This window comes from Pteropus medius, unplaced genomic scaffold (genome assembly GCF_902729225.1).
Source record: "Pteropus medius unplaced genomic scaffold, Ma_sr-lr_union100, whole genome shotgun sequence".
Classification (NCBI taxonomy): Eukaryota; Metazoa; Chordata; class Mammalia; order Chiroptera; family Pteropodidae; genus Pteropus; species Pteropus medius.
Genome location: NW_024349225.1, coordinates 4,735,546 through 4,751,638, shown reverse-complemented (window position 1 = coordinate 4,751,638; position 16,093 = coordinate 4,735,546). Strand labels below are relative to the sequence as shown.

Here is a 16,093-nt window from a genome sequence, read left to right as displayed (position 1 = left end):
TCTTTTTCCCTTAGCCTCCCATCAGTACACAAGCTAAAATCAAGAACAGGCTGACATACACCTCTGTGACTTTTGCTTTATGGGGCTGACACTCTCGGGAAAACCCCAGAACTTTAAAGTAAGTGCACAGTGAAATCAGCCTTATTAGGAAATAAAGGCGCAGATGGATGAAGTGACAACTCAAATGTCACCTGCTCAAAGAGGCCTCCCCTGACGAGTCTCAAGTACTGTGCCCCCTTCTTCGCTACGTAGTAACCTCTAGTTGCTCTGTAACACATTAACTTTTATAACCATCAAGTTATCTCGTGAAGTCTCTGCAACGGAAGGCTTTATGGAGTCTGGAAAAACCAGCGTTCACATCTATTCATCGAAAAGTCACATATTGGAATGAAAAGTGTTTCTTACAGATGTAATGTTAATTAAATCCATACCGAGCCGCAGCGGTTCGAAGCAACACCACTGCGAGTGTGGTCCACGGACCAATGGTATCTGGCAGTCGGGGGCCCACCGGAGACCCAGTGGATCAGGTAAGCTCAGTGTGGAGCCCCAAAATCTGTGTTTAAGCTCTCTGGGTGATACTTATGCACCCTAAAGTTTTGAGTAAACGTTATTCAGAAATAAAGGTGGGAATAAGCAAAGAATGTCACGAGGACTAGGATTTTGCCAGGGACAATGACAGATTCTTGCTGCCATTTAGATTTGAAAAATCAGGAAAAAAGGAGGAGGACGAATCATCCGCAAAATTACGTGTGTGAAGATGGTGCTTCGAATGCACGTTTCCATGTGCCATCAGATAGATACCTGCTCCATATTGTCTCACTGAGGCAGCCGAGACCCGGGTAAACAGCCAGCATGTGGGCCATGCCCCCTCTCTGCAAAGCTCTCTCTTAGCCTGCTTACCCTCTCCTTTCCCGGGGCAGCGCCATCTGTGGCTCTTTTTAGGAATCATTCTAAGAGGTGATGGACCAGGTCAAATGAGAAGAAGCAGACCAGCCAGGGACAAGAGGGTGGTCGCGCCGTACCGTGATTTAGATGTCTGATGCAGTCGCTCAGGAGAGCACTGAACTTCTTCTGGTCAGCTGCCTCCTGGAAGCAGAAGTAGCCGTGTCTGAGGAATGGCTGCCACAGGTACACCGGGTATTCCTTCGGCAAGACCACAAAGGGCGGAGCGGTCTCCTTCTCGTTGGATGCTAAAGAAATATCGAAAACACAAAGACGTCTTTTATTTAAAATATGTATTTCGGGCTGTGAAGGTAACTCCCTGGGCAGGCCATGGGATGGGAAGGTGGTGCGAGATGTCTTCACAGGCGGGGTGGTGGGGGGAATGTGAATTCAGGCGCTGCTCCCATCCTTCTACCAGCTTCACCTGTCTCACCTCCTACCCCACAGGGACAACCAAGGCCATCAGACGCAATCTTTCCCAACTTCCTCACATCGAAATAATGTACGGAGCTTGCTCTTCCCTCCTGGCCCACTGCAAGCTAACCTGTCCACCTGTGCAGACACCCTACTCTCCCTGCAGGCTCCCATTCCACCGTGTCTGCTGTCTGCCCTCCTCGCTGTCACTGTTTAACAAGCATTTGCTGTCTTCACGCCATCAACCCCTATTCTCACCTTAGTCTTGTTCCTGCCCCACCCGTCAGTCCTGAAACCAAATTGTCAAGTTCGCCAGTGTCACCCTGACTGCCAGCCTATGGCTTCTTTATTATCTGTCCTTTAAAACTGATCTGAAACATCTGTTGCTGCTAACAACCCCTTCTTTTCAAAATATTCTTCTATTTTGAAATTTCCTAGGACAGTGTGGCACACTTATTCATTCAACAAACTATAGTTCAACATCGACCAGCTTCGGTGACTGTGCCATGCACTGAGGATGCAGAGATACGTAAGCTGCACCTCTCTAGGAGCATCTCTCTCCCCGTGTTCTTTATGATTTTCAAAAGTTCTTCTTTGTCACGTTTCTTGGTTCCTCTGCCCCTTCTCTGCATCCCCTGGTAAGTGTTGGGCTTGGTCTCTGTTCCACGCTGGTTTCTGCTCCCCTCTCAGTCGCTAGTCATGGTCATCCACTCCATGACTCTGCATATTTATTCTGCAGTTCATATTACCTTTTCCTCCTTCCTTTACTTCATGTTTTTGCATAGAAAATTCTCATTCATCCTTCAGAAGTCAGGGGAAAAGCCACCTCCTCTAAGGTGCCCTTGTTGGCACCTCTCTCTGCCACCAGAGACAGAGCTGCGTGCTCCCTACCTTGTTTTCCCAAAATATCGTAATGACCTGTTTCCTTGGCTGGTATCCATAGCCAGGGTGAGAGGTGCAGAGTAAGAAAAGTTCCCCCATGATTCTCCCCAGGAATCAGAACCACTGCCCTGGAGCTCACAGAACATGAAGCCCGCAGTTTACATATCCTCAGTGCATGGCATAGCCATGGAACCTAGTAGATGCTGAACTACGGTTTGTTGAATGAATAAATGTGCTACAGTGTCCTAGGAAATTTTAAAAGCCTAAAACAATGGGGACTTTACCTCTTCCCTCAAAATCGATTCCAAGAAATTCATGTTAAGCCATACTATTATTCAGATCCGCTACCTAGACTTTATTCCCTTCCATGCATTCTAATTACATGACACTGCACTTAGTTAAATGAGCCTTGGTTTACTTCCAGAGTCACAGAGAACAAACGGAAGAAAAAGTCAGTTCCGTGTTTCCTGCCTATATCCTGGGCATCAATCTCAGGAAAAGGAAGGGAAGAAGGACCCTCTAAGGGGCCACTGAAAGCACTGGGCATACCAAGAAATGGTTCGTAACCATAAGGGGGTCTCCAGAACCGAGGCTTGCTATTGGCAAATTAATAAACCAGGCTTAGATAAAGAATATGTCTGTTGGGGCTTACATGGCATGGGAACCGTGTTTCCGTGTTCTGAAATCTGAAGTTAACATAGCAGAATCTACTGGGAGCACAAACTTTGGCCCACCAGCAAAATATCTGGCGTATAATAACCGAAGAATGAATCAACATGTGAATGAACGAACGAATGATTGAACACTGCAGCAGAGACCACTCGTTGTGTAACGCATTATCTAATCTCCCTTCTTTCTCAGTAATAAAGTCCTTGATTTTTAGTTGAGCAAGGGCTGCATAGAATAAAGACTATAATTCCAGCCCCTATGGCAGCTTGGTGTGCCACAGTCACTACGTCCTGGCCAATGGGACGAAAACTGAAGTGACAATGAAACTTCCTTAAGGAGATGGAATGTGTCCATCTCCTCCCCTTTTCTCTTTCCTGCTGTCTGGAATGAGAAAGCCATGGCTGGCTGTCCAGCAGCCACTTTGGACTATGTCATTAAGGGCCACAACCTAGAGATAAATGGGGAGAAAGCTAGAAAGAGTCTCTAACATTTATGGAACCTGTCACGCAAGCTCTGGACCTCTAGTATCCAAATATTTTTAGCAAGATAATAAAACCTTATGTATTTAATTTGAGTTTTGCAGCAGACTAGATTCTTCTGAAGAATAAAATGCCAAATAAATGAATCATTTTAGTAAGACACGGGGACATTTTTGATATGTCATCTTAGCAGAATACTATGTAAAAAAGACATATTTATTGATAAACCTTTAGTGCCTTTTCTCAAATGAGATTAATTCCTTCCATCTTTATTGTGCCTTTATTCTTACCAATAGAATGAGTTTCACACAGGCAGTCTTCCTGGTTAACACGGTTTTGTGAAACAATTATCCTCGCCCTTTCCAGGATGTCACAATTTTGCACAAACAACTGAAAGCAACATTGATCCTTTGCATTTCAAAGCTTCAGAAAGTCCGACAAAAATTCACTCACAAAAATTCACTCGTATTAGCCTATTAGATAACTATCTCGCATTGAACCTTTTAAAAGAATTTTCCAGATGCCATTAGTCTGTGTTTTTTCTGAGTTGAGTTACAAAAATATCATAAATGATCTACTGTAGAATATTCTATTTCTAAATCTCAGAAGCCCACAGCATATAAAAGAAAGTCATTGAAATGCCCCAATCTGAAGCTCTGAACCAAATGGCATTAGTCACACAAGACTTGTGTTTTTTATTCCATTTCATTCTTTCCGATATGATTTCATCAATATGTCAGTAAATATATTGTCTGTTCTGATTGATTTCACTGGGAAGTTCTTTTGGAGAGATTCCGAAGGGTCAACACGTGGATATTCCCATTTCTAGCCGCAGCTCCAGAGCCAAGATGACAAAATAAGTAGATGTTGAAAGAAAATATAATAATATGTACAGTGCACATTAAGTATTATTTTAGCTTGAATTACTTAATAATAGTTTGTTAATCTAGGTTTATGGTCCATGTGTTAATCTTATAATAGTGTTATTGAAAACACTACGCTAAGCATTCTGTACTAAAATAACTATTGAATAAATGATTAGATTTTCTCCATAAATTCTAATGAAATGATTATACCCATTAATAAGAACGAGTACTCTCTTCAAGAAACCAAGTAATTACTGTGCGGTATGATTTACACAAAGCCAGATGGAGTTATTACATTATCCACAGTTCATGAATCTCTATGAAACACACTATTTGGTATATATATATTATCCATCATTCTCTCTACATGGAAAAAAGTAGAATGAATGAGAATCAAAGTATGTTAGAGGTGGAAAAAATCCTTTCAGATTTTTAAGTTCAAAGTTGGAGAAACAGTCATCAAGAGGTTTAATACCACTAGGAAAAGCACTTGATAAGTGGCACAGATAAAACTAGATAAAAATCCAGCCTCCAATTCTCAGTTCAATGCTCTTTCCATGGCAGCATTCGGCTGTTATTAATAAACATGCTAATTAATTCCATGCCTGTTACCCTGTAGCTATGAGTTACTGTAATGCTTGTTAAGAGCATTTTGTCGATTTAGGATATTCTACTGCCTGTCTTCCTTAAATTAGAAAAATAATATTCCTCGACAGGTCCTGGCTTGTTTACTGAAAGAAGAGATCATACATTTCTATTTATTTCTGCTGTCCTAGGTAGTGCTATTAAGGCTTCTAATATATTCCAAAAGCCTCAAGATGCCCAAGAAATGGCACATTTTCCATGCACTAGAAACACAGCAACTGACTTGTATATTGCTGAATGTGATATAAATAATAGAAATGGTACAATGTTTACCTAAATTAGGGAAATTACATCTTTCATTTGTCTATGGAGTATGGGTGTCTAGCCTAGAGTTTCTCAGCTTCGGCAACAATTGATATTTTTATGCCAGATAATTTTTCACTGTCAGGGGCCGTCTTGTGTGCATTGCAGGATATTTAACAGCAGCACTGGCCTCTATCCATTGAATGCCTGTAGCACCATCCTTTTAAGTTGTGACAACCAAAAATGTCTCTGGACACTGCCAAATGTCCCTTGCAAGTGGAATCTCCCTCCCCCAATGAGAACCTCTGGTCTAGCTAAACAAAGCAAGTTTAGGAATTTTGCCTTGGGAAAAAATGCTCAGCAACTCACCAAGAGGGTCTGGAAAATGCCGATCGGATAACAAATTATATTCATCTTCTGAGGTTAACACCTTGCCACTGGCTGGAAGAATTCGGCTTTTAGGAGCAGCTCGTTTCTGATAGGCCTGGGAAAAGAAGGCATAAAGGAGTGATTTTTTTCCCTCTATTTGGGTTTTTGAAAAATAGCAGGAATATTAGAAATAGACAGACAGACCCAGACACTCAGAAATAAGCAATTCCCACACTACGTCACTGAATGAGAACCATTTATTCAAAAAAATGTTTTGCACAACTGCTACTTACAAGATATTACTTTAGTACTTTTGCGTGATGGTCACAACATGGTAAGTCAGAGTTTCTAATCTCAGGGAGATTCCCGGTAGGTATATTTGTTTCTCAGATGGGGACAACATAATCTCAGTAACTTCTAGAAATCCTGCACCACACTTGCCATTTCAGACGCTGGCACCTGAATCATTCTAATAACCACAAGGGTGATGATGCATACAGACATTTATTTATTGCACAAGATGCTTGCAGACTGATGACTAATGAGACTGTGGGATAGGTAACTACAATCACGGTTGCCATGGATTTTCACCAAACACTTAAAACTGTTGCCACGATAAAATATGCCACCATGGTGCCCTCAGATGTGAGACTGTTTTGCAGTAAAATGATCTGAGAAGGAAGTGCAATATCAGGACATCAGAACACATTCGGGCCAGCAGACAAAAAGCTCTGGGAAATGTAAAAAAAAAGGTGCAGAGCATTGGGAAATGTGAAAAAGGTGCAGAGCATTGCTAAAGCACTAATGTCGTTTGTTAAGCAGACATACCCACAAGGACATACAGATAAGATAAAATGTAAGTATGTGCATCAGATGGCAGGGCTTAAGTCAAGGCAAAATTTTGAGAATAACAAGCTAAAAGCAAGTTCAGAATTGAAATTAAGCAAACTGTGGAACCCCGAATCTATAGAGTATACTGTTGGGAATAACTAAGTGATGTTGGCCAGGGCAACAAATTCAGAATAACATTCTCCACCAATAAGATGGTGACTGAAGAGACCCAAACAAAAACTCTCATATATCTAAGGTTGTTTTCCTACTTGCAAAACCCAGTCATCAACTGCTTATGCTCATCGGGGACCCAGAGCTTAAGAGAAGAATCTAAAGTTGTGTGATCCTGAAAAAGTTTAGAAGCAGTTTGATTCAGTCCGGCCTCCAAGTTAAATTGTAGTATTTGTTATAACAGGCCCCAATCTGGGCCTTTGTAAACATTATATTATTTAAAAGAAGTTATATAATTTGCCAACGCAAGTTATATTGGCGAACAGGTAGCAGATCCAGGATTCATACCTGAGTCTGTCAAGCCCAGTGCAAGTGTCCAGGAGGGAGGGAGAGATCATCAAAAGAAAGTGCTTCATTTTTTTTCCTGCTTAATTACCAGCCAAAACTAGACATTCAATAAAATAACAGGCAATTTATAGGTATTTAATGTATAACTCTCAGGTGTAATTTTTAAAAACATACTCTTCTACAGATTAAATTATAAGATGTTATTAAAACTTTAGGGATTATGACAAACTGCATGGCCTTTGTTTAATTTCCAATTTTTTTTTTTTAATACTTGGTTATTATCAAATGCAGTGACCATCTTAAACATCCAAACAGGTTTATTTGAAAATGATGAGCAAATAAATTAAAAGTCGAGGAAGAAAGCTTAAAAAAAAAAAGTAAAAGAAAGAAAGAAAAACACCAAATTCGATTCAATATGAAATTTCAGTTCAGTGCCAAGTACGGTGAAAACAACAAGCTCGATGAGTGTTTCCTCCCAATTAGTTAGTTGTAATCATAAGTGCTCTAACGCTGGGCTCTGCCAGAGCCTGGCCATAGGCTAAGTGCTTCAGTGCATTCATTTGTTGGATCCTCACAACACGAATCATGCTCATCATTTTAACAATGAGGAAACTGAGGTTCGAGATTTAAGATTTACGAAAGGACACATCTAGTAACTGGTAAAGGCGTGAATCAAAGTCCACAATATAAATAATCCTTATGCAATACTGCCTCTTCTCAAGTTTCCTTGAGAGGACATTGTAACGTGCCACAGAAAACAAAGGCGATTTAGTATTATTATCATTATTATTTGTAGTGTATTGATAATTTGCTTCAGAGAGCATATCAAGTGTCGAATAAAATCCCAATATAGCTAAGCAAAGAAAAGGTTAGCTTAATGAATGCTGAAAAGAATACGTCTACCCAACACAGCATTGCCTGGTTGCCTGTGAATTGTTTGTATTGTGTTTTCTTTCTATTTTCCATCAGAAGGGGGAAGGAAACACATTGGTGTGTCAGTCCGAGGCCTCTTCCTAAACGTTTAGTACCCGGGGGATTGCTCAGAGTATCAGTGTACGACATCCTGGCTGTTCTTAAACTCAGTCAAGAGAGCAGAGTTTTAAATGTTACTACATTTAACTAATAGATAGTACCGATGTGTTTCAAAGGCAGCTTGAGGATGTATGTAGATTAGAAATGTGTACAGTATGAGATCTTAAAAAATTATTGGGATCCTTAGTTTAATTGATGCCCGACCTAAACTTTAGTTTTCCAGATTCACCGCCCAGTGTTTGTTCCTCTACACTTTCCATGGAGAAAGATATGGGGACCAATAAAAATGGAAGTCCTTCCAGGTGCTAGGCACCATATATATGTTATCTCATTTTCCCCACATTTTACAGACAAGAAAAATAATGAGGTAACCAAGAAAAGGTTAAATTTAAAAACAAATCCATAAGTACAAGTGGATTAAGTATGCGAAGTGTTCTAAATTCCTAGGAACTCATGCAAATTCAGTTGCAATGTTATTAAATAATTCCTCAGCCGCCTGTCACATACGAGGCTTAAGAGTGGGAGGACCTGGAGACAGAGCCGAGGCGGAGAGATATCAGGGCAGTGACTGAAAAAGATCTGAATGATCATAGGAAAAGCTCCTCAGCATAACTTATTATCACACTCACTTGCAATTACTTGTTCAAAGTCCATCTTGTCCACTAGACCGCAAACATCTGTCTGATCTACTGCTATATACCCAGAACCCTTTATAACATGTGGCATACACTAGGCACCCAATAATCACTTGTTGACTGAAGAGTACCTGCAAGAGAGTGAGTGCTTATTGAAAGAATCAGTCTTGAAGGAGAGAGCATGACAATCAACCCGGCCAATGTTTAAGAATATTGCAAAAACCAATGGTAACAAGAAAATGTCTTACCTCTTTGTTCTCATAGCTCTCCACAGCAAAATCATTTTTAATCACAACATATCTCTCCTTCCATTTCTTTATATCTTCAGCAAACTGTAATAGTTCTGCTTCATACAAAACAGTTCCAGGTTCCAATGGTGGCTTTAGGAAGATAAATACAATTAACTATGACAACAACAGATAATACGCTACCATTAAGTCTGTCCATGGCATTTCAAAGAATATTTTGGGAAACTGTCTTGTGCTGAGGTTCTGGAGAAATTGTCGCTTCTTTCCCTCCTTCCATACTTCCCTTTCCTACTTCTCCTGAACAAACGCAAATATTTGTCTTATTGATATTTTTGTGATTTTCATTTCCCTCCATTACACTACAGGAACAGAAGCATATGGTGGAAGGGATTATCGTAATAAGGTTATGCCTCGTACACACATGGCACTTAATAAATCCTTGATTAACTCTGTGGACAAGAAAGAGTGAAGCAATTAAGAATAAGTTGTAGACATCTATCCCAACACCTTCAATATGCTTCAGGGTTATGTCTTGAAAAACGGGAGAGCTAGCAGGCTGTTCCCCTAGTCATCACACTTTCAGGTGGCCTCAAGAGTCAGCCTCGATGATCTTTCCAGACCCAAAATCCCTGGGGACGAGGCTACAAAAACTTAACCCATCCCCATGCTTCTCAAGGAGACAATGTTGGTTCTCCAATCAAAGAACAAGCAGGCAAGCCAGCAACCTCAGTTTGAGCATCTCTCGTGAACTCTGGTGACGTACGTGTTGCAGGAGAGTCTCTGAGATTCCTAGCTAGGTCCCCCACTGCGCTAACTGCATAAGGGATCATTCCCATTCTGCCTCACAGTGCAATGCTGGTGTTATCTCAAAATATAGAAATTTCTGTTTTTTGGGCCTTCTGTCTTTCACATAAATCTATATCTATTTTGCCTTTATTAAAAAATCACGGTGCCTTTAGAAACTCATCCCTCTGCATCCAGGCAAAATTTACATGAACCACACAGAGAAAATAGATATACTAATCTTTTTAAGAACCATCTGAGGGATGAAATAAATTCGCTTCCAAGTCTCAGGGCCTAACATAGTGTCCTGACAGACAAGGGGGCAGTCTTCTATCTCACCTGATTAACAAGTAAGAGAGGACTTCACTCTCCTCTTTAAATGAGACTGAAAACATACATAAGCAGAACTATGTATTGTTCTCACGTGCAGCATTTCTTAAATCTGGGCCACTTAAATCAACTGATAACGCTCGTTTAAAATGTGGCCTCCCCCTAGACTTACAATATCAGGACCTCTGAGGGTACGGGATATAATTTACATTGTAACATACTTTCTAAATTTTGAGGATCACTGTTCTATGGCATTAACAATCAGTTATCCCCACACACGCAGGCTGCTACATCTATGGGTCACCTTACTCAACCTCTCAGCTGTATTTGATCCATTTAATACACCTTTTCTTGAAACCTCTCTTTTATTTGCCTTCTGGCACATTGAATTTTCCTGATTTTTCTCCTACCCCACAGGCTATTTCTTCTCTATCCACCTTGCTGGATCCTTCTCCTTTTTCTGATCTCCAAATGTTGGAGGGGCCAAGGCTTGGTTGTGAAACCTCTTCTTTTTTCTGTGGATACTCTCCCTCCATCATGTCCCATGACTTTACTACCAGTTATAAGCTAAGAAATCCCAAATATCTATTCTCTAGCCTCGACCGCTCCAGATCAGAGCGTTCAACTACTAATTCAATATTTCCACGGCTGTATGTCAAAGAAGTATCTTAAACTTAGCATGGCCAAAAGTGAACTCATGATTCCCATCTGCCTCTAGTTCTCCTATCCAAAAGGCAACCACATCCATTTATTTGCTTGGGCTAAAAACCAAGAAGTCATCACTGATTTCTCTCTTCTTCTATTATTTCACACTCAGTCCATCAGCAAATTCTGTCAGCGCTCTCAAATACATCTTGACTGGGACCTTTCCTCATAACCACTACCATCACCACCCTGGTCCAATTTGCCACCACCCTTCTCTTGGACCGCTGCAGTGTCCTCCTCGCCAGTCTCCAACTTCCCCTCACGTCCCTCGCTATAGTCCATTTGCTTTAGAGAGGCCAGAAAAACCACTCAAAGTTATAAGTCCCTCCGAAGAGTTCCCATCACACTTAAAATAAAAACCCTTATTGTGGTCTACGGGTCTCACGTGGTCTGGTCCCTACCTGTCACTCTGCAGTCATTTTTCATCCCTTTTCCCTTGCTCACACTGCCTTCAGCACGCCAGCCTTCCTGAGGTGCTGGGATTGCTACAGGGTCTCTACACTTGCTCTTGCACCTGCCTGGACCACTCTTCCCACAGATATTCACACAGCCTACTCTTTCATTGCAATTTCTACACAAACGTCATCTCCACAGAGGGCTTCTCTGAACATCTTCTCTAAAATAAGACTTCTGCTTTCCTTTTCTTTGTAGCATTTATTATCACCCGATATTCATTTATTTGTTACAGTCTCCTATAATTGAATAAAACTAGTAAGGCAGAGAATTTGTCTTGTTCCTCAGTTCTTGGAATAGGGCCTGGCACGTAGTCGGTATCAATAATTATTTGTTGAGGTTCTGTATAATTATTATGGTGGAGCAAAGGGGAAAGAATAAGTTAAGGGATTAGAAGAGAAAACAATATTTGATCAGTGACCAAAATAAAAGTGCCCATAGCACAAGGCACTAAAATTATGACTTTTTAAAATTGAACTTTATTTACTACAGCAAGTCAAATTTCCAGATATCAAAGCATAAATGTGGGGAACACATAATAAAATTGGATCATGCTAGTTTTTTAAAAAATTAGATTATACCATCAACAAGAATCCATATGTTCTAACTTTAGGTAAATAGAGTTTTTTAAGTATGAAACGATTTGAGAACACAGTTTAAAAAAAAAAAAAACAAACCACTGCCCTTCCAATGATTCTTTATTTCAGATATGTCATGAATTATAAAGCATTCTTCAGTGGGAGAAATATGTAAACCAAATGTCCATGACTTACCTTGGTCTTCAAAAATTGTGATGCTAAATCCCTTTGCTGTTCTACCTCACTGCGCACATGGTTGCAGAAAGCCACAGAGTACTGGCGAAGGTAGTAGGGACTGAAGTTTTTGATAGCAGCCTCAGTTTTCCCTGGAAAAACATGAAAGTTAGAATTTAGAAAAGTAGTATCTCTTACAGAATAAGACACCTGTCTACATAATTCTATACACACCCCTCCAGTCTCCCGAACACCACTGTTTCCCAGAAACGTAGGAGTCTGCATGCCCTGAAAACTTTGATACACACTGTACGCACCTTTACCTCTCCCTCCCACTTCTGACATCATCCAGAAAAACTCTGTGGTCCCTAAGGACTATCTACCCAGTAACCAATAGAATTTTTCTTCACGTTGCATCAATAAGACATTGCCATGGCCATAATCTCAACCATGCTTCTAATCCTTCTACAATCACCATTCTACCTCACCCTGTTCTCCACTTGAACTTACTCTTCATTCTCCTTTACTTTCAGTCCTGCAATAATCCCAGGGTCCACCATTTCAGCTCTGTACACACATCGCTCCATGTGTCTGCGAACCCCTGAGATGCCACCTCTTGTCTTGCTGATACACAGCGCCAGATAAAAAAAAACTAACACCCTATTTCTTCTGGATCTACCCTTATGTTTTGGGTTTAAAATCTGTTGTCGGTCAAAGCATTATGTAATTGCTAGGAGGTAAAGGAAAAGCTTTGTTTTAAGGGTCTAAAGACCTGAGTTCCGGTCTCAGCTCTAGTGGGACAAAAACCAGCTGTACTACCTCAGCCAAGCCTTTCATTTTCTCCAGGCTCCAGCATCCCTAACTGTAAGAGAAGGTGCTTGCCTGTCCATACTTTTCTTGGAATCTCCGTGACACTGACATATAACCATGGATGTACGGCTGCCTTACAATAGTGACCAACTGCAATATGCTCTCTTGACACCAGAAGAAAATGAAATTGACAGTCAACCATGTGGGGGAAGATGGAGGACTTGAAATAAAAGGAGAGGGGGCATCAGGCCCTAGGAATAGTCCTGAGCTCTTGTGACCTGTGCTTGGCTTTAGAGAGTAGGGTAGTATTCTGAAGTAGATTAGAAATCTTCGCAACCTTCCGAGGACTTGCTACAGAGTACAGAGATAATAAATATAGGCCCCATTGACTGTGCTTACAAGGGCTTGGTCCTTGGAATGAGACATTAGCTTGAGACAAAAATGAACCTGATTTAACATTCCAAAACATTTTTAAATGCCTTTACGTGAACTGGGCATAATTTTTGTTTTCAAATTTGATATTACAGTCAACAGAGACATATTAAAATATAGCCTACTGGCAAGATTTGTTTAGAACTATTATGCATGGAAAATTTCAAACATAAGTGGAGTTCTAACCACACAGATTGAGATACTCAATACAAGAACCTTGAATCCATGTCTGCCAACTCCTAACCTATTGAATCACAGCCCAAAACATCCATAGTGTATGAACATTTTCTTTCTGGAGAAGCCTGCTTTAGCTCAGGCATTTAGGTCTCATGATATGAAGGAGGCAAAGGAGAATTCTTGCTTATTCCCTCAATAAAAGGACATTTTCTAGTCCCACTTATGGGCCTTAATAATTATTATTTGTAAGGGTCTTTGAGACTCACTAATAATAGGCTGTGTGGAAATGCCAATGTAAGCTCCTATAATTTGAATTGGGCACGCTTCTGCTTGTTCTATGAGTTTATGGTATTACTATTAATCAGCATTTGCATAACACTTTAATACGCTCAGGCTTTATAACTGTCTCATTGGTTACTATTTTTATTAGCATTTATACAGTGCATAAGAAATAAAATTCTAGATCCTTGTCTATAATTTGCTTACATAAAAGTGGGACATCTTTGAGAATCCCCATAATGAGAATGAGTCTCACCTTACTGAAACATATAAACAATTAACAAAATTTGCCCTTTACGTCCAACTCACCACTATTTTGTCTAGCAGAAGAGCAGCCTGTTAATTTCCGATGCTAATTGTGGCACTCTTGCAAGAACTTTGATTTAAATCAAAGGAAGTGGATGTCATTTTATGATGAGCTCTACAAAGCCTTGAAACCTGGTTTCCTGCCACATCACTAAGCTTCCCTCAAGGGCGCCCAGCTTCTACTGTGATGCTATGATGCCACCACTCCCTCCCAATGCATGAGAAATATACTGTGATGTAAATACTGCATATGGTATCATCAACGCATCATCCACCAGACAACACTTATAAAAAAGGGATTACAGCTTCCTTAGGTAATTAACCTAATGCCCGGTTCAAAATGTGAATAAAACAGCTAACAACATCAGAAGTACTAGGAGAAAGAGAATCTAAAGTAATTCTCAAAATTTATCTAAATTTAGATTAAGCCTGTCTAAACCCAAATAAAGGACAGTCCAACGTCAGGATCTTGATACTTAAGAAGAGCCTGGTACTAGGTCAAAATACTGCTGTGGTTAGGAAGATGGACTCTGGAGTCAGACAGACATGGGCTAGAGTTTCATCTCTGCTACTTACTTACCAGCAATGGAACCTCATGCCAGTTGCTTTCTCTTGTATAAATTAAAGACAAGAGGAATGATCTCCTAGTGTTATTGTAATTACGTGAAACAATGCAGTGAAATGCTCAGCACTATAGCTGGCACACAGAAAGTGTTCAATAATCCATAGTAATTAAGTCAATGACAATAATAGTGATGACAGAGCTCCCAAGCCAGCTACTGAGGCAGCGTCCTTAAGCTGAACTAAAAAATCAAGGAGAAGCCAAAAGCAGGCTGTCTACAGTGACTATTCAACAGGAGCCATCTTGTCCATACAGAAGAGAGATCCCGCTCATCACAGGCTTGAAACACATATAACCTACATTTTCACAGATCTTTCAGGAACATTTATCAGTACATAAGAGGCCCTCAGTGCATTCCTGAATTAAAACCGACTAAATAAAACTTTGGCATTAATGAGCCAAAGCAAACATCTGAGTTAATAGCTGTGTTTACACTTAGCATCTCTCTCTGAGCCTCAATTTTCTTGCCTGGAAAATGGGAATAATAAGACACCTATTTTCACGGGGTTTTCTCTGGATTAAATGAGACAGTCTACAGGTAAAGAAAGTGCTCAGATCAGTGATCAACACTTTAGATGCTCAATAAAACATGACTATTATTTAATATTCCACATGAAAACATTCAAATAAAGCGGATCAGCCCACAGCACCACATAAAATAATTTCAGTTGAAACTAGCTTGTTTCTACAGTTTTCAAGATTCTTGAGTATTGAATTGCCTTCATTTCCCACCCCGCCCCTCAAATTGGTGTCCTATTCTCTTTCCTAAATTGTTTGTAAAACACAGTGCCAGGCAGGTCTTTCACTAAAAACAAGTTACTCAATAATATAAAAACTAGAATCAGTAGAAGGACATCTCACACACTTTGTTATACCGGCATTTTTGGCACACATTTCTAATCCTACTCAATTATTGCAGCCTGGGCTGGGCATTGCGTTGGTACAATTTTCTTGACCAGCCTGCGCTTGTAACACCCTTCAGGGTAATCATCACTAAAGGTTAAAAAAAAAAAAAAAAAGCCATCTCCAACAGCTCTATCTATATCACTTAGCTTCAGTTAACAATGTAAAAATAAGAAAACGATCTTCTGGCTCTTTTAAAACCGATTGAATTCACACACATTCAAAAACTCAGCACTGCCATTTGATTCCTTCTCCCTCATGCCCATATACAATTATCAGGTCTTGTCACTTCTTATGCGTGCAATATTTCTTAAATCCACTCCATTTTTCACCTTCTCAACCACCACACCTTCAATCGAGTCTTGATTATCTCTTTAAGAACAATGTAAAAGTCTCTTCATCTGCCCTATCTCAGCATCACAGGAGAGCAAAAAATCTTATGAGTGCTCAGTTCTAAAACGGGAACAGAAAAGGGAAAACCAGCTGGGAAGGGGGAGTGTCAGTGCACTCCTGGAGGATTGTGGGAAATAAGGCAGAGCTTGGTCCGTGTGGCAGAGGCCGATTCTGGGAGTAGACAGAGCGAGTCCAGGGCTGATGGAGCAGAACAAGAGAGGCTGAATCCAAGCTGACTACCAAGGTCCCACTCAAGAGAAAGCTGGCACAAGTTATCAAGTCCCAGATGTTAGAATGGGGAACTGTCCTTCAAAAACAAGCGTGGCTACTGTTGCTCCCAGGGACCTCTTTTAAAAGCCATAATAGGCATGCTT

General features: G+C 40.4%; 1 protein-coding gene across 1 annotated transcript in view; it reads right to left on the bottom strand.

The window, feature by feature from the left end:
* NIBAN1 (niban apoptosis regulator 1) overlaps positions 1-16,093 on the bottom strand; it is a 125,380-nt gene that overhangs the window by 61,153 nt on the left and 48,134 nt on the right. Inside the window, exons 2-5 of the mRNA XM_039881250.1 lie at positions 11,819-11,949; positions 8,775-8,906; positions 5,510-5,624; positions 1,023-1,190 (exon numbers count right to left, since the gene is read on the bottom strand). Coding sequence (XP_039737184.1) covers positions 1,023-1,190; positions 5,510-5,624; positions 8,775-8,906; positions 11,819-11,949 — 546 coding nt within the window. The remainder of the gene's footprint in view (positions 1-1,022; positions 1,191-5,509; positions 5,625-8,774; positions 8,907-11,818; positions 11,950-16,093) is intronic.